We start from the raw sequence: 20,557 nt of genomic DNA on the forward strand, positions 1-20,557 counted from the left end.
GTTGATATATGTTAACCTTGTCACCATCAACCAATGTGAGCCAGGTAACCCTATTTGGTCATTATAGGTGATTATGATTTTGTCAACCTTATTTTGGATTAATAGTATTAATTCTATCAACCAAACTATTATCAATGCCTTTATTTTGACTTTAATTGTTTTAATTGCTCGTAATTAATATTGGAACTTTTACAAAGTTATTAAAATAATATGATTAAAATATGATTTTACTTGTATATATATATATAAGTAAATATGTATGATTTTACTTGTATATATATATATATATATATATATATATATATATATATATATATATATATATATATATATATAAGTAAATATGTATGTATACATAATTAAAGTGATACACATACATACATACCTATATAGACAGATAGATATATAATATATATGCAAGTATGTACAAATAAAGGCTTATTTTCATCTATCGTAAGGTTTCACTTAGCATGTCAATTAAGTCGTGACCTCTGCTCCATGAACTAGTTAAATGAACATTGCTTCACCTTATTATTATTAAGTCATTGAACTCATGGGGTACACTAGTCCTAAGTCAACTCAAGCTAATTCAGATAAATTAAAATATCACCCAAACTAGGGAGTGGATGACCGCCTTCAGTTAGTTGGGCGGAAATGTAGCTTGCTCGGGGCAAATTTGAATGAAATGAAATTCAGATTAAGGGAAATTAATCCAAAATTGGCCAAACCGTTCCTTTATGGAAGATATAAAGGTCTTTTGAATCGATAAGGAGGATTATTTCGACTTGTATAGTATTATTTTGGAAAATACATTCGAACACTTCTATTTTGGAAAGTATAGAGTGTATACTGTAAGAGAGGTAGAGCTTATTTTCCTAGTGACACTACTGCATTGGACCGTGGGAGCTAAGAAAGAATTAGTGGGTTTGGAAATTCTAAAAGGAAGTTACAACGAATCATACTTTTGTTGCTTCAAACTAGGTCATCTTTTCATATCCTATAACGCTTCTAAAATTTCCATTCTCTTATTTCTTAAATGTGAAAGAAAAAGACTCTGTACACCTCTTGAATACGACAAGAATTATCTCTTTATTGAATAAAAGCTTAAATTTAAGGCAAATGCATTATAATGAAGATAGTACGTAGCTTAGTATATCAATGCATAAATTTTAAAACTGTTTTTCAAATCCTATGAGTTTGGGTTAAAGGATACGCGAGATTTTTGATATAATAACTAGAATTAGTTTCAGAATAGTGGGAAAATATTTTAGAAGCTGTCGAGTTCGAGATATTGGAACTTGCAAATGATGATGTCGTTGCATCTAATAGTTTTATAATGACAAAGACCCCGAGAGTTCCTTATATTCTTACTGTTTTGTTCTTCCAAACAATTGAGTGAAATACTTAAGGGAATTACCTGAGTTTAAATTTTGATGCCAAAATAAATAGATAACTTGATTGGAGGAAGAGACTGACATTTAAAATGTTCTTTTCTCTAATAACAAAGCCCATATGAATGAATTATACCCTAGCATGAAGAAGTCTACATAGGCAAACAACTCTTTCGTGCTTCGTAAAGATATATATATATATATACACATACATATATAAACACATACACACACACATACATATACACATATACATATACCCATATACTAGAGCAAATCAATAGTGAACCGAGAGGGTTACACCTTTACCATAATAAACAACAAGCTATATACTTCACTCTAATTTAAGAAATAAGGTCTTCAAACTCAAGAAGAGGCAAATAATCCAATCAATATAATCAAGCTGTAACACTCAATAGAGAACTATTGTTTGTACTTGGTTCTTGCGTGTGTTGTAATTAGATACCAAGTTGTAAGATAATTGGTCATCCCTGAGTTAAACCTTCTTTGCAAAAAGATTTTAAGTCCTAAAAGTTCAGATGGCAGTTGAGTAGGGTGATGAACATTTACTTAATGCATTAGCGTGATTGCAACTACGCTAAAACCTTTGGCCAAGGTGATGCTACTTACTATGAGCATCAATCAGTTCGTTAATCTAGATATACAATTCGATTAGAGGTCAAGCTAGTTAGGGGTAACCTATAGTGTGTGACCGACTAGGAATTGTGTAGGGTTAACAACCAATCTCAGATGGCATGAGTCCAACTTCTTGTTACCTCCCTGCGAAGAGTCAACCCTTTCTAGTTGGAAGTGACACAAGGGACTAGTAAGTCCATGGTTGGGCGGAAAAACACCCTAATGATACTTTCCCTCTCCCAATCATTGAAAAATCTAACTGAAGATCAGAATGTGTTTCAAGAAAAACTGTAATCTCTAAACCTTTCTTTTTCTTTATTGTATTATTAAATTGTAGACGTTACATATATGCACTGGATTACATCTACCTAGTTTAAATTTTCTATTTTGTTTAAAAAAATATTATGTTTTCAGTTTCTCTACTTCATTTAAAAAAAAGATGATAGTTAATGTAAGTTTTATTTCCATTTCATTTCAAAAGTTGTTATTTTAAGTTGCATAGCGAATGCATGTTACAATAGTGAATATATGATTACTTTTCAAACACATTAAAATGTGTTTATGTGGACAAACATAGGGTTTATTAAAAAGTGATAGTGAATGTATGATTGCTTTTTCCACACAAATTATAGGCGGCTTGATTGTTCAAATGTAGATATGTGTGTGTGTGTGTGTCATTTTTAAAATTGTTAAAAGCTTACAATGAATTTATGATTGTTTTCACCACCCAAATTATAGACATTTTGATTGCTCAAATGCAGATTTTAGGTCACTCACACACTCTCTCTCTCTCTCTCTCTCTCTCTCTCTCTCTTTTATCCATATATATTCATATACATTTGTGTGTGTAAATCTACATTGAAATTATTTGCTGTGGTCGAAGAGGACGATTGTATGAAACCACAAATTGTAAAAATAATTTAACCTTTTTCTCTTGCAATGTTTATGGATGCCTTTTTATATAGTTCAAAAAACAAAACAAAAAACTATTAACTTCAACTGTTTAATAACAATGTTTCAAATTTTCAATGTTCACTCAAATTTCCAACCTTGCTTCTAAAACAATATTTAACAAGAATAACTTTCTATATCAAATTTAACACCAATTTTTTATTTAATTTCTGATATAAAATAATTTTTTTCTCGATTTGGGAAACCTTTCATCGATATTTAAAAAAACAAAAAACTAACAACATTAAAACCTTCATTGCTGAATTGGATTACACGGAATCAAAAATGATAATTCATTTCCTCTTTTGCTATTCACAATTAAAAATAAAAAAATTAAAATTTTCCACCAATTAGAAAAAAAAAATGCCGCTAGTAAAATAATATTATGAAAGGTTTTTGTCATTTACATTAGCAAAAACTATACATCCCGAGGGAACATTGTCACATGACATGCAGACCTGGAAACCGTGTGTAAACCCTACAAGAGGCCAACCGTGAATGGTCCGAGGGTAGCAGACAATTGGTTAAAAAGAAAGTAAATCGTGAATGATCCGAGGGTACCTTCAGGGCTTGAAGAAAACATTTTCATTAAACACGGGCGCTTGAAGCATCTGGCAACCGCAAAGGAGGGAAGACGAAGCAACAGTAGATGCGAATTATGGAAGAGGAAGTGAAGGGGTTGGTGGATGTTGTGGAAGCTCTTAAAGCCTCATCACCTGCATCGTTTAAACCTCAATTTGATAAAGTAAAATTCATCACTATTACATCTTGTTAAGAGGCATTGCATATTTAATAGATACTGCATTTTCACACCAGATACTGTGCTTGTGAAACATGCTTGAGGTAGCTAAGCAGATCAATTTCACCCCAATGTTGCATCAAATGAGATACTGCCATTTTTCTTTTTGTGGGCATCTGCTCATACGACAAGTTTTCGTGCCTTTTCCTTGATGATCAACTTGGTTGATTCACGATCCATATACAGATTCGCAAAAAGCATTTGGATAGAACAATTCAGCAATAGTCATGCCAGTGCGTTTCAATTTTTTGGTTATTTCAATAAACTTATAGTTTCTGTAAGCTTGGGGTAATTGAATATTCTTGAGCGTCTCTATAAACATTTTGTTAGCTCCAAATTTACATTTGAAGCTAAACATGTATTTGCGACTTACATACTAACAGAGCTTACGGAAGAAATGTAATAAAAAAAGAGATGTCATTTCTATTTCATTGAAATTTTAAAATGTAGGATTGGTACTCAAAGCAATAATTGAATTTCGAATGCCCCTCAATAATTGTATCAACAATCCTTTTTTTAGCACAACTTACTAGGGAACTTCGCAACATTAGTCTTTTGGAAATGCCTTTAGTAAGGAGGAATTACTGAAATAATTTTTAGATCACACCATACAAACATAAAATGAGAACTAAAAATAAGAATTCCTAAGGCGTGGACATGTATTTATAATGCCAATTTGAATACAAATGTTTCTTTCTTCTCTTTAGTTTTTCTACAAATAAGTCTTATAAATGCTCTTTAGCCTTCATAATTTTTAGGTGTGCAAGTTTTATCCTTTCTTAACCTGCATCATTCCCTGCAATATTATACATCCTATTTATTTTTCTCCGTGTCCAGATTTTGACCAAATTTACAGGACTCGGACATGGGAATGATTTATGAGGCCAAAGCGTAAGTGTATCTTACCACTTAGCAAAACCTCAGGCATAAAATCCACATAGACACGTGAATAAAATATTCAAAATTATGATTGTTGTATGAATCTAAAATATTGCAAGACCGTAGGAGATTTTTTCAAGTACCGATCCAAGATTTCTTCCTAGCTTTATCAAGTTTTTAAAGTTTTCCCAAGTTTCAAGCCTAGTATTGTTCAACTATTATCAAGATTGACCAAATATTGATGAGATTGATTGACTCCCATTGATTGGATAATTTTGTCTGTATGCCAATGCATTGAAAACTGACAAGCAATGTTACTATTTAGTATTTGTTGTACATATTTCTGCTGGATGACTTTGTTTTATTCAAGAAGCTTGCCAAGCATCTCGTATTTTAGATTTAGATATTTTATGTTGTTTTCTTTTTGAAGTCCTCAAAACCTTGTTTTGTGTCTCTGATAGCAAGATAACAATTATTTTCCTTATTTTTCCTTATTTTAGATTTAGATATTTTATGTTGTTTTCTTTTTGAAGTCCTCAAAACCTTGTTTTGTGTCTTTGATAGCAAGATCTAACAATTTATTTCCTTTGACAATTTACTATGCAGTTGCAACAACATTTGGATCGTATTGCATGTATTGTGAAGGGTTCAATCATGAGACGCCCAAAAATAAAGGTTGTAGTTTCACGAGCTTAATCTTAATGGGGAAAAAATGTTTCCTTTTTATTTTGCCTAAAATCATGTTTGGTGCATCTTTATTTCAATATGATTCATGCCTTGTCTCATATGGTATCTAGGATATGAGCTCTGAAGTAAATGACGCCAATCCTTATAGTAGACTAATGGCATTGAAGCGGATGGGTATTGTGGACAATTTTGAAAGGATTCGAGAATTCTCGGTTGCTATCATTGTATGTGCCATCTTACTCTTCGAAGAATGTGTTTTGTTTGTACAATCAACAATATATTACTTGATGATCATCGACAAAACATATTTTAACTAGTGAATTGCAATTCTTCTAATTTAGAGGAAACTATTTGTATATAATCATATTTCATATTTTATACTGTAATTATCAGTTATGGTTATAAGAGTTTGCTAGGACATTGAGTCAATCAATAAGAATTTTCCAAGAGGATGAAGTTTGGACCCTCCAACTTAAATGATGTGTTTGTGGAATACTTACAAGGTTTATATTTGACCGCAATGAAATGTTGTAGTGAGCCAATATGTGAAGTTTGATGAGGATGCTTGGTCGTCTAAGTTTCAAAAGCATCCTATGGACCTCCATAAAAATGAACAAGTTGCTATCCCAAGTGCTTAGCAGCAAATTACAACAACACCAGCTGTGGTTTAGCCAAGTAATAGTTTAGCATCAGATGCCTCATTATCATCTAGCGCACCAGCATATATGTCATTACCATCTAGTATGGCCAAAAAGCTTAGATGAGTTAGACATTGTAGGAGGCACAAGAACAAGTAGGAGCACTAAAAACTTCTTTTCGATGGAGCCATCCCCCCAAGAAATTTCCAAGTTATGTTGCTTTGACGTCTTCCATCATTGATATAGAACCTTCTACTTTTGCAAAGGCAAATCTAGAGCGTGTGAGATGCTATGATAGAAGAGTATAACTCCATTATGCAAAATGATGTTTGTGAGATTGTGTCAAGATTAAATGGGAAAGTAGTGATTGATTTCAAGTGGTTGTACAAGGTGAAGTATGCAACATATGGGAGCGTAGAGAAGTACAAATCCAATTTTGCTGTGAGGGTTATCTAGAGAGGGAGTTGATTAGGATGAGAGATCTTTGCTTCAATTGCACAATACCTATATTCCTTGTATCTTATTTCTGTTAGCCTTTATATCAAATGGATATAAAGATAACTCTTTCGAATGACAATATAGAGGAAGAAGTGTATAGAAATTAGTTTGAAGGGTTTGAAAGTGCACGGACAAGAGATCCATGTCTCTAGAATCTAGATTGAAGAAGACCTTGTATGAGCTCAATAGATCCTAATCTTTACTACCTATTGAATAAATCTGATCTTATAGTTTTAGTCCTATATGTGGATACTTGTTTTTACAAGTAGCATGGAGAAGCTCATAGAACAATGTAAGGGGGAATTAACCTCTAAGTTTGATATGAAAGATATTGGCCTTATGCGCTATTTTTAGGTCTTGAGGTGGTAGGGTACAAGAGAAGTCTTTCTAAGTCAAGGTAAGTACATAATAAATATTCTAAAAATTCTAGTTGATAGATTCTAAGCCCCTTGCTACTTTAGTGATTTCGAATTTGAAGTTGACTATAAATTCAAAGTCAAAATTGGTGGATCCATTTTTTGATAGGTTTCCTCATATTTGGTCAATAATTGATGTGATATTTTTATGTAGTAAATACTTTGAGCTAATTCATGGTTGAGTCAAGGAAAGTTAATTGGAGTGTTGCAAAGCACATGCTTCTATATTTGACAATTCATTATGGGCTAAAGCATGCAAAAATGAAGAGCTAATGTTGTATAGCTTTGTGGATTGTGGTGAGGCAAGTGATGCTAGTGCTGCGAAGGACACTTTAGATTTTTGTTTCAACTTGGGGTTAGGTGTGATATCCTAGTTCAACAAGAAGCAAGTTGTAATAGCTTTGACTTAGCAACTTCTATTAGTTGTGAGGCCATTAAGCTTCGTAAATATATGGCAAAAGTAATTGATTGGATGTTGGAGCCACCAATCTTGTATTGTGACAATTAGAGTTGCATCAATCTATTTGAGAATCCAATGTTTCATGTGTGCAAGCATATAGACATTTGATATCACTTCTAAGTGATGAAGTTTAGAAGGGAGTTGTAAAATAATTAAAGTTCACGGAAATCTTTTGGCTGCCCTTTGTAAAACAATTCTAATATATCCATAACTAGAGCTTTTGGCTGCCCTTTGTCATCCGACCCCTTGCAAAATTTTATTCCATGTCCAAGAATGGCGCAAAAGTGACCTTTCACTCGATAGTATGAGTTGGTATACTCTACGCCACAATGTATACACTACCAAAAAAAAACTCCCACCACTAGGCATTTGCTTGATCATTGTTGTATAATGCCAAATTGGCGAACTGACATCAATTTTAAAAGGGTTTTGTTGATTAAAAGCATGAGATTTCCACAGTCCATATCAATGCTGCTATAGTAATTTCTGGATTTGACTGTGTAAATTTTTAGTATTACCAACGTTTCGGAACAAACTCCATGATCCATCATCAGGGTTTTGTTGAGTTCAGGCTTGGGCAACTGAACTAGAGCTTGCACTTGCACTTCCAACCATTCTGTATGAATAATGAACCTAAAATACAAAATGGAAAACTCAACATTATTGAAAGAAATTCGACATTATAACCACCCCCCTATTATGCATACAAAGTGTAAAAAAAAATTCATAACTTAATTTAAAAAAATCTTGAAAAAAATGAAGATTCACTCACCATCGATGGCTAAATTTCCTTCTCCATTGATTCCGATGCCTTTGATGTGTGTCTCACACCTTTGTAGCCTTCACCTTTGAAGAAAAAAGCAATCACTTTCAAAACCTGCTTGGAAAAAAAAAATGTGAAAAATGCAAGTAGAATGAGAAGAATGAATGAAAAGAGCAAATAGATATATCTTTAGACAAAATTAGGGTTTTGAAAAAATTAAAAATTAATATTTTTTACAGCTATTAGGGCACCCTATTGCAATTTCCCTTCCAACCCCTACGCTGAGGCATTGTCGATGAACCCAAAGATCTCCAGCCATGGAAGAATGGAGGAGGATTGCATGGAGGGAGAACGACCGTCTTAGGGCACCCTACCATGCTTCCTTATTCCATATCTTATATGACTGAGATTCACATACACTCCCTGCTCTAATAATAGATTTATTTCATGGACTGTGTCTGCAATGTTACCTTACTTAATTGCAGTTTTCCAGAACAGGCTTAGCTCTTCTTATTCTTAAGTAAAAAATGTATTTCAACCGTATTATATGCTTTGTTTCATTTGGTTTTGTGATTTTAGGGTTAAATGTAGAGTGGTCCAGCAAGGGGACATTACAAATGGTATCAGAGCATGATCCTGCTAGTCTATAGGGTAGGTCAATTGTGCATTCTAATCAATGAGAAGGGATATATTAACTCAGTCCAAAAATATGGCAACGACTAAATGAGAATGGCAAGACAATATGAAAGATGGTTGAACATACTTGTATTTGCGTGTATGCTTTGTGTTTGCATATAATGTCTATGCTTCGTGTTTTCATGTGCATGCTCTGTGTTTGATTCATATTTGATGAGTTCGCAGTATATCTACTGAGTACTCCATGAGTATCTATGATTACTATAAACATTTTCCTATCATCATGAGATTTCTAATTTTGGTTAATCTAGAATTTGAGGGCGAACCAAAGGGATGTGAACTTGTTTGGAAAAGAACATTGCATTTAAGGTCATAGAGGTGTGTCATGTTTCTAATCATCATCTTAAATTATGGAAAGACTCACCAAGAGATCCAATGTGCAAGCATATTGCCAACCTAATCAGTCTTTGCAAATACAATTGGATGACCTCGATCCTTTTCTTTGAAGATGAGAGAAAACTTGTCTTAAGTTAAATCTTGCCAATTTCCAACTATTGGTTATAACTCACATTCAAGTTGAAGGACAAACAATTTTGGGAAGGGCGGACTGTTACGGCCCCATCAAAATAGATTGTAGCCTATATAACAATTAGATCACAACCTTTATCTCAGACAGAGTGCAGCCCTTCAGACTCAATAGAGTAAATCAAAGATCCTATTAAGGGTTGATTAACAGACCAAAATGACACTTCTCAAACATAGAAATAAATCTGAAATAAAAATGATAAAATTAGACATGCAGAAAATTGTCTTATTTATAAGATTTCAGAATATTGTGTGATCCAGACCAGACCAAGACAAATAACAAAAAGAAGGTAATGGTTTGTATCCCATTGGGAAAAAGCAATCTAAACCAGAACGGATAGATAGGTTGATAGATACACAGCAATCACTTTACAAAGTCACATATAATTATTGTTGAGGAGCGATTCCAATTAAGGCAACGATTTCATTGTCAATTAACAAACAGTGATCCCTATATCTTGATTGAATGCAATAATCCCTTTATAAGATAATAATGCAGCAATAAGATTAAGGGGCATGTAAAAGGTTCGTGTTTAAATTAATACACGTGTTATTAATTATTGATGGGGATACAGTTACACCCAAACAACAACAGGTTGTTAAGGGGCAAAAGACAGTATGAGGAGACACTACTCTTGAGAGGTCCGTGACCTTGGGAAAGGGCATAACCTTCCAAATCTGATGGAGTATAAGAGTGTAATGTCCCCTTTTTGAATAGGATTTCATTATAAATAATAATAATAAAATTAAAAAAACAAAAGAATAAAAATTAAATTAAATTAAAATATAAAAAATATAATTAAAATTTGATTAAAGTTAATGAATGGTCAAAAGGCATGAAATAATAAGTTGTGACTCCCCCAAATATGAGGTATAAAAGGGAGGAGAACTCATTTGAAGGGGGATAATTTGGTAATCAGAAGTGCAGATCTGATTTAAATAAGAAATGCAGATCTGGTTCTGAAAGGTTGTGTCCCTTTCAAAGGGCAGAAATAATGAAGAGTTGCACTCTTTCAAAGGGTGCTAATGGTGAAATGGTGCGTCTCTTGCCAAAGGGCATACATGATGAAGAGGTGTGACCTCTCCCTCACATTGAGAGATCAGGAGATTAAAACCAGGAAAACCATACCACATCAAGGAGAGGATCGAACATCACTGCCTGTGGTAATAATTGGTAAGATGTATCTCTACTAATGACTATCTGCAGATTACTTAATGTAGAATATTTTGAGTAAAAAACAATTAAACTATAATCTGGGACGCTGTATTAATAAATAAATATCAGGAAATACTGTCAATAATTTATACCAGTAATAATTAAGAAATCAGGTTAATACTTGGAAAGTTAATATAATAAACAGTCTCATCCTTGCTCTTCTGCTAAGACATACGTGGGATAGGGGGTTTGTGTAGGGAGAGGCGGAGTAATTCTGTCACAAGATGGGTAGATCCCAAGATGGTTAAGGTCATGTATTCCTGGAACCTTGAGGGGAAGTTCACAAGATAGGGTATGGATACATATGTCCTAAGAAACCTTGAGGGAGCCCACCCGCTTGTAGACTGTTTCAAGCGCCCTAGCACAGTAATTCCACCATCTTCCGTTAGGGTTAGGGAAGAACTGAGGGCAAACCCTAAATTTAATTAGTTATTTTTTGCATTATATATCTCTAACCCCAATAACCTAATTTAAGACAGAATAATGTGTAATGATGTATGTTAATTAATGGGAAACAGATAGTCTCCTGATAGGGGACATTACAAAGAGAACAACACCTATGCATTCAAGGGGGCATCGATCAAAATCAGATTTAAGATTAATAATTAAATATACAGCAGTTCGAACATACTTGTAGTTTGGTATGAGTTCTTTATGCATAGCATGATTAATTTTATTAATATCTGCTTATTGATGATTAATAATATGTTATGTAAGTGATGATTAATAATATGTTATATACATAGCATGATATATATATACCAGAGTTCCGTGACTCGCGGTGAGTCACGCGAGTCAACGGGTCAGGGGGCGTGACTCGCCTAACTCGCCGAGTCAGCGAGTCACTCCTTGACTCGCCGACTCGGACAGGTCAAGGGGCGTGACTCGCCTGACTCGCCGAGTCCGAGGGTCGTGACCTGGCCGACGTCACTTAAAAAAGTGCAGTCAAAAAAACAAAAAAAACATAACATTTTTTAATGATTTTTTTTGCCATTTCCAACTTTAACCTTTAATCAGGCGAGTCACTCCCTGACTCGCTGACTCGAATGGGTCAGGGGGCGTGACTCGCCTGACTCGCCGAGTCAGCGAGTCACTCCTTGACTCACCGAGTCTGAGGGTCGTGACCCAGCCGACGTCACTTAAAAAAGTGCAGTAAAAAAAACAAAAAAAACAAAAAAAACATAACATTTTTTAATGATTTTTTTTGCCATTGAAGTTGGAAATGAGACTAATGTTTTTTTCTTTTCCTTATCTCAGATAGATGGTGGCAAATGTTTGGGCCTTCAACCCCAAACCTTCAAAAAATTGCCATCCGCATATTGAGCCAGCCATGCAGCGCTTCTGGATGTGAGCGCAACTGGAGCATGTTCGAGCACATCCACTCGAAGAGGCGAAATAGATTGTCTGTGGAGAGGTTGAATGATCTAGTCTTTGTTCATTACAACCTCCGTCTCAGGACCAGACATATTTTGGACGCTGACTCCTCTCTGATCACTCTAGAGGAAGTCGACCCTGAGTCCGATTGGCTCACTGAGTCCACCGATCCAATCTTCACTGATGAGGACCTTGAGTGGGTTGACCAGGCAGATAGAGAGCCTGAGGCTGTGGCTATGGCAGAGGAGGAGGATAGGGCACGATCAAGCACAACACGTATGGCTACTCAGATTGGCACATCACAGGTAGAGACTATGGCTACTCAGTCATCTAGGACCTACCTTAGACGCCTTTCTAGGAGGCAGATAGACGAGGCTGAGCCAGAGCCTGAGCCATAGACTTGTTTTTGTTTACAATTTACAGTTGCATATATGTTTGGGAACATTTGAAGTCATGGATTTTATATACATTGGACAACATTTATAACTCTATATATCTATGTTTTCTAATTCCTTCAGCTACAATTTACATTTCTACGCATGTGATGGATGTATGTGATCAAATTAGCTTCTATTTGATGATGTTATAGTGTCTTTAAGCTTAATTCAATAATGGGTGTATGAAACAAGTTTTAAATTGTTAAAAATCTCTAAATTTCAAGGGTTTTCTTATTTTGACGAGTCGTTGCCGAGTCGTTGCTGAGTCATTGCCGAGTTCGAGCCAAGTCAGCCTTGCCGAGTCAAAGCCGAGTCCGAGTCTGGGAACTTTGATATATATATATGTATGTATGTGTATGTATTTGTAGAGATTATTGCCTAGCTATGATATATGAATATATATGCACATCTTTGTTAATACTAATAATTATTAAAATATACATAATAGCATTGCAATAGTCTGTCACAAAGGGTAAGGAAGGAATTCGCATTAAGGGATAACAGCTTTTTAGGGCACCCTGCTACAGTGGCAAGTAGGGAGAACAACTATTAGGGCACCTTATTGCACTGAGAGAGGGAGAGAACAACTAAGGGCACCCTATTGCAATTCCCCTTCCAACCCCTATGCTGAGGGACTGGTGATGAACCCAAAGATCTCCAGCCATGGAAGAATGGTGGAGGATTGCATGGAGGGAGAACGGCCGTCTTAGGGCTCCCTACCATGTCTCCTTATTCCATACTTTATATGACTGGGATTCACATACAAATCAGACTTGCTGCATATTGATGAATATATAATTTTCCTCGGCCGTCTTAGGGCACCCTGCCATGTCTCCTTATTCCATACTTTATATGACTGGGATTCACATACAAATCAGACTTGCTGCATATTGATGAATATATAATTTTCCTGCTCTAATGATATATTTATTTCATGAACTGTGTATGCAATGTTACCTAACTTGATTGCACATCTTATTCTTAAGAGAAAAATGTACCCCTAACTATATTATATGCTTTGTTTCATTTGGTTTTGTGAATTTAGGGTATAATATGGAGTGGTCCACCAAGGGGACGTTACATCTGGAGTCACTGAGTTTTAGTATCTTCTGCCTTGTCTTCAGCACTAAAATATTCTGAAATCAAATTCCTCCGAGCATTGTCTCAATGTCTAAATTCTCTTAAATCTTTTTTTTCATAATTATACCGTGCACATCAAAATGATCTTACCTTTGAAACTGGTTTTTGATAAAAAACACAGAAAGTTATTGGAATTTGTGATTTTTAGTACTACCAACGTTTCGGAACAAACTCCATGATCCATCATCAGGGTTCTGACTAACTGATTATCTGTCATTTAGGACCGCTACAACTTAGGACTAATGGAGTACTCAAACATTGCAGGATGGCAAACGATATAATATCTCTGCAATTAATTAATTCATCCAATAGCACACATCAGAGGGAATCTTGTTGCTTGCATTCCTCAAATGCTTGAATGAAATTCCCTGATATAAATTCATCTGTTCATTGCCTACTGTGGGATATCAAGCAGGTGTTAGATGTGAAAGGTGCTCGAACTGTAAGTCTCTATTGTGAAACACATTGTTGCTTTCTGAATCAGATCTTGGTCTTCAAACCGTAAAATAAATCTATCCTTCTGCTTACATCGTAGGTGATGATGAATTTACATTGTAAATACCTCCTTTGACCTTTAGATGCCCCAATATTTGCATAATTCAACATATAGACCATTTATTATTCTGGGCTGTTATGGCATCGCAGGAGTTCATTGTGATGGCTGATGCCACATGATCTGCCATAAAGTCTCGCATGAAATGAGATTCTTCTATTACAAACTTAGCTTGCTTCATTGAATGGATAGATCAAGTAATGCATGCATATTATAATTGGACTGCAACCATGTTAATTTTAGCTACATTCATATGTGCCTCCTCCAAGTATGTTACAATCATAAAGTGAAACTAATGCCCTATGCAGAAGCTTCATCTGAAGTAGGTATTGTATATATTTAAAATGATGCATTTTGTTCAAATTTCTTATTCCCATCCTTAATGTTGAGTTCACTGAAATGCATATAATTCATTGATGAGATAAGAGTGATGCCGCCTTTTTACTTGAAAGTTTTCCAAATCTTCATATGTCAGTCAGCAAATCTATTACAACATAGATTATCAATCACACTGTCAGCATATGGAAGTCTTCTGCTGATTGTTTTCCAGGACAATTTCTCCTAACATAGTTGATGGTAGGTTACCCTCACAGGAAACCTTTGTCTTCAATCTTCTTGATATATTATATTAAATTTGTTTGGTACTACCCAGTCATTGTCTTTTAAGAGAAATATATATTTTTCTTTGTAAAATGTTGAATTGCTGCTATTTTATTGGCTTCCAGTTATTTGCTTTCTTGGCCTGACTTTGGTTGTTCGTTTTGATGTGATTACTTTTTGCAGGGCATTGGTGGTGTAGGAAGTGTTGCAGCTGAAATGCTCACAAGATGTGGAATTGGGCGACTTTTGTTGTATGATTATGACACTGTGGAATTAGCAAATATGAATAGACTTTTCTTCCGGCCAGAACAGGCATGTTCTTTTCTTTGCTCTAACAAAGAAGTACACTTCTGTTATATAGGTAGTTAATGTTAGTTTTAGGATCAGAAATGAAATAAGCAGAAATACACAACACAATAGACAATTAACACAGCAGTTCACCCTGGGAAAACCCTCCTTTTTGAGGGAGAAAAACCCAGCCAATAATAAATCACATATATTATATTGAATAAGGCAGAAAATCTGCTTTACAACTTGGCCAATCACAAGGCCGATTGATGCAAAGATGATAGCACCTCTCTAGATGCAAATCTATAAATGATATTATTTCTCCTTGATTATAATCGATCTGAAGCAAGATGACAATCTGCTGAAGATAATTGTTCTCCTCCATGATTGATTAGATCTGCTGCTATCAAATGAAGATCTGCTGCTAAGGTATGAACTTGCTGCTGAAGAATTGAATTGGATACCAAATGAAGGAGATTGACATGAGTATATATACATAACTCGGTGTCTCTTCATGAATAGTCGGCCTCATCAAGGAGACGACTTTACAAAATGAAATGAGGCGACTTTCCCATGAGTCGGCCTTAATATAAATAAATATAATTATTATATGTTTAAATAGCAACTCCTTGAGTCGGCCTTATATCTTTCATTTGATATTTATTATTAATTTCGATTTAAAGGAGAAAGAAATCTCCTGTAGCTATTACATCAACAGTTAAACTACAAGTAATTTCTGGATGAGTACACTTTAGTATTGGTGCCGGGATATTATAGCTTGAAAATAAGTTCTATGATTGTTTTTTCTGATTTTTTTTTCAATATGTGGTTTGAATTTTGAACAATCATTTTCTTCTTTCTCCTCACTCGGAACAATGTAAAATTATTTGATAAAAGAATGTGAAAAGAAGACAAGATTATGAATCAATAAACTTAAAGCTTATATTCATTATTTTTTGAGCTTGTAATCATTAGTTGATAACATTCTATAATGCAGAGTGGTTTAAGAAGCAGTGTCATAGTTTAGGTGGGTCTGGTTCCCCTTGGAAAAGTAAGGTTCAAATGTGTATTTTTTGTCTGAAATCCTTATGTCTGGAGTTCCTAAAGTGTTAGCAGCTAAGATAATTGATCAAAGGGGCTTATGGTGTGGCCAAGAGCATTTACAGGTGGTTTGAGCAGGGCATAAATAAAATAAAATTGTTGAAAATAGTTTCACAAGAGTATATGCTGGATCATGTTATAGCTCTAAATCAGGGATGCTTACAGATGACGATTATCTCATCTCAAGAAATAAGAAAACAATTGAAGTGAGCATGCAATATTGTCATTAGGGTTCTGTCGCATGACCATGAGTTTTCTATAGTTGTGCATCACAACAAGAAACTATTTTTTGAGCAAATGTTGTTTTCTTTTTGTTTTTGTCAATAAACACTTTTATAAAATTTTTAATGTGCATTTTAAGTGAGTTTGTTTGGGCAATGCAAAAATGCTCTCGTGGACTGAAACCATGCATGTATCAGAGAAGTGTGTTTTGTAGGTAGCATGGGTGTATGAGTTACAAGTATTCTTTAAAGCAATAAAATAAAGGATCAAGGACCTTCGAACAGCCTTTGGAGTTGAGTCCTTTCATACTATTTATGAGCTCTTTTGTGAATCTTATCCATAATATATTTCAAAGCAGCTTGCTTGCAAGGACTTTTCAAATGCATTTAGAGGTTGACGGTATAGGCTCAGGTACATAATGTAAAGAATAAGTTCAGCAACAAAATCGCGTTATTACAAACTTAAACAGTACAACCTAGATGCAAGAGTCAAGGATGGTTATACTCAAGCAATCTCAAGCACCAACAATTGAAATTCTTATCCAACATGAGCATATGAAGAAGGAAATCACAATTTCAACAATATATTATAAAAATGTTGAAGTACGGACTCAGGTCACATGTGGTCAGAGGAAAATTCAACATCTTTTTTGAGATGGTGTATCTGACAAAATTTGATCATAAAAAGAATGAAAACCCAAAGGATTCAACCTTTGAGTTCATAGACTCCTAAGTTGTAGCGGTCCTCTTCATCAGGCATAAGGCACTCTTATTATTCAATGAATCAAATTTAATTTCAATTTCAATTTGACAAAGGAGTGCTCACAAACTTTGACAGCCAGCAAGATGCTCTTCAGTCTCTTAAATAATATCAACTTGATTCCAAAGAGTTTGTGCTAAAGTTGTGACTGCAAGGAGGGATAGTAAATGGAAAGTAATTGAGAATTAAACTGCGTGTGTCTCTTTCCCCTAGGTTGGTCATATTGTAATAAGCCACCCCAAATTGCACCCCAATTTTTCGCACCTTTCTCCTTAATTCAGTTCACAGACATCAAGACGAACAGTTCGCATGCTCTCTGATTCCTCACCGAGTTCAGCACTCTTCACCTTAACATTGTATGACCTCAAAAGAGCGTTCAGTTTTGAACTTTTGTGCAATATATCTGAGACTCACATGAATGTTAAGTTTCATGTTTGTTCCAATGACAACTACAGATATGCCCAGTTGAATTCAAATATTACTGTGTTTGACAGATTGACAACACTTATAAACAATAATTTGAATAACTTCATTGCATGTCCAGCTTAGCACGTGATCCACAGTATATTTAACAAATAACCTCATTCATTTGAATATGTCTATAACAAAGAATACTCAGAAATATGGAGAGATGAATATAATGTCTGAAACACATACAGTATGCAGAGCTCCAAACCATGAACAAACATAAATTTATTACCAGATTGCAAATTGCTGCTGCTGTAGATTACAGAGGCTTACTTCTATAAAATTTTGGTACAACTTTAGAAGTAACACTTACAAATTCTGAGCATAAGCTTCAATGAACAGCTACAGGAAAAAACGTAGTTTCTTCACTTTGTTCACATGAACAGGTTGTCAATGTCTCCATACGCTGATATAAGTTCTTCAGCAATGCACAGTAATGAATGTTTCAGGTTTTGAAAATCACCATTTCTCATAACAAACTCAGCATGCACCGCCAGCTTCAAACAGCATTTGCAAACAAGCTTGATATTCCACTTAAAATGTGCGGCTAACCCCAAAATAATATACAACAGCACTAAAGGGTGCAATTTCTTTAACAGACCAGTGCTGAGTCAACTTTGTCTCAAGTGATTCCCTTGTCTTCTCTGATTAATCTTTCCAAAGTTTGGCGACTCAAATCTTTTCTCTGTCTTATTAAAACTCATCCTTGACAGCTGCAGAACTTTTATCCTTTGTCTAATGGCATAGAATTGACCCATTCAAGGCCACATCAAACTTGGTGAATCCATATAGATGCGTTGAGTTTGTTATTTTCTTTTTTTCTTCCTTGTGTCACCCTTGCCATGTCCTGCTCAGGTTTGTCTTATTTATTTTGTTTACTAATCAGCACTTGCGTCGAACCTCTTTAGGTAGCTTTGGAAAGGCGTGACCCTTGGAATATGCCTTGTAATCTTCAATACAATGAATCACCCCTACTTCCACAAGATTGATAAAAAATGCGAATTACTCTTGGGCTTAATACAGTTGGTAATATGTCCGCGGCAGATGTTCTTCACTCAAGCGTGCACACACACATAGCATCAAAAACCTTAACAAATTGGAAGCTTTCAAACCTGGTAAAACTGGAACAAATAGCAAACTTCTTCAACTCTAAACCCTGCAAATACTTAAGTGCACAAGCTGAGATCCTGAGCAAATCCTATGGCATCAACTAGGGTGGATCTTTCACCACTGTAGTATGTTGCAGATTAAAGGGGTCTGCCTTACCTTCTGATTGGCTTCACTGTGGCATATTGCTTTGCTCAAACATCATCACCCACTGTTGTGCACACAGAATCTTGATCTTTACGCAGTGATGTTGCACTGTTCTGTGCTAGTGATATTGTTCTATAGGGAAAATTTAGGGCTTGCATTGGAAATTGTTAAACACTTATACATGGTCTGACAAAAGATGACCCTGCTTTAGGAGACGGATCTTGATCAGTTAGGTTTAAAATGAACCTCAATGGATGGGTACAATCAATTCATAGCCTCTAGTGTACATCTTCTTAATGAATTTTTCCATTGCAAGACTTCAACATATTTACTTGCTTCTTGTGTAGTGGTGGCACAAATGTGGTGGATCATGCCCTTACATTAGGATTTTGATTGACTCTTGCCGACCATGTTTTTTGATTTCTATTCTTCACATTGCCCTTCAAGTTTCAATCCCATCCAATGCCTTATTTAGGTTACTTTATCAGTCCGTGTTTTATGATTCATTTTGTTTCCTTGTTTGCATATGACAATTTTGCACATTTATCCCACCCCATGTTAGGCTACGACTCACGCTGCACTGCATAACTAAATGTGATTTTTCATCTCATGCCTTGTGACCTTGTGGGAGTCAGACATTGATTGTTTTCCATATAACCTATACCATCCTAATTTTTCATGTCGTAATGGCTCCCCATGAAATTCTGGTATGCCAAGGATTGCAACTCCATTTATCAGAGAATTTATTGTGTTTTGGCTTATGATTCCCCTTCAATGTCTCCATCCACTCAGATTATTGTCATCTTTTAATAATGGAAGCAAGATTTAATTTCTCTCTTCTGACAACTGTGCCACCTCTGTTGTTCATGCTGCCAAGACAACCACAGAGATTCTGGCTCCTGCAAATAATGCTAATGATTCCAATGTTAATTTTAAACTAGATGCTGGTCTTGGAATGTGTGTCACAGTATAATACAGCCAGTAGGCACAAAAAATGAAGACGAATTTAATAAGGTTGTCTAAAAAATCAATGTTAGGGAGCTCCAAAGCTCCCTCCCTGAACGAGGCAATGCTTACCTAGTCAGCTTTACTCAGGCTCAGAAGGAAGCCATCAGCAGTAGCAAAACTGCCTTATATTTAGTGGATATCTTCATTATTCATAGACTGTTGAGCGCAGGCTATTGAAAAGTCCAAAATAATGTTTTATGAAACATCTGCTACAGCAATTAGAACAGTAGCCCAACCCAAAGAGACTAGCAATTTGTGGTAAAAACTCAATGGAGCTATTGTTAGAGGCCAAGAATTAACTCATGCCATATATAAGCCCCAAGCCAATCCACCAGCACATAGTTAGCCTCTTGTAAGTGCTCTATCAAGGCCCAGCATTGCAATGCCATCAGTAAACGAGTCCATAGACATGTCTTCTTAAGGGAGGTTGACAGCTAAAAAAATTCTCTTTATGAGAGAGTTGACCAATGTATCTGACTCAAATGTCTTACGGTCAAAGTTTTGATATTAGTATGAGACTCTAATCCCTAATAGAGCTCAAGAAAGCACCAAAGAGAATGCTCAAGAAAGTAGCAAAGAGAATATCTCTCAATATATATTTTCTTCTTGTTTTGAGAACTAGAAAAAAAATTAAATCTGTTACTGTTTTTCCAGCCTTTTTGTTTTTGTTTTTGATCTTAAAATTTATGATGGTCTGATTTGATTTAATGCCTAAATGCCGGCCTCTAGATTTCTTATATCTCTGTGGCCAAGGCTAAGGCAATTGTGAAAACTTATTTTCTAAAACAGAATTTTAAC

General features: G+C 35.2%; 1 protein-coding gene across 1 annotated transcript in view; it reads left to right on the forward strand.

Annotated features, from left to right (window-relative positions):
- The first annotated feature begins 3,401 nt into the window (after positions 1-3,401).
- Positions 3,402-20,557, forward strand: part of LOC131067521 (ubiquitin-like modifier-activating enzyme 5) — a 166,568-nt gene continuing 149,412 nt past the window's right edge. The window contains exons 1-4 of the mRNA XM_058002553.2: positions 3,402-3,723; positions 5,263-5,331; positions 5,454-5,567; positions 14,843-14,971. Coding sequence (XP_057858536.2) covers positions 3,628-3,723; positions 5,263-5,331; positions 5,454-5,567; positions 14,843-14,971 — 408 coding nt within the window. The 5' untranslated portion in view covers positions 3,402-3,627. The remainder of the gene's footprint in view (positions 3,724-5,262; positions 5,332-5,453; positions 5,568-14,842; positions 14,972-20,557) is intronic.

This window comes from Cryptomeria japonica, chromosome 10 (assembly GCF_030272615.1).
Source record: "Cryptomeria japonica chromosome 10, Sugi_1.0, whole genome shotgun sequence".
Lineage (NCBI taxonomy): Eukaryota > Viridiplantae > Streptophyta > Pinopsida > Cupressales > Cupressaceae > Cryptomeria > Cryptomeria japonica.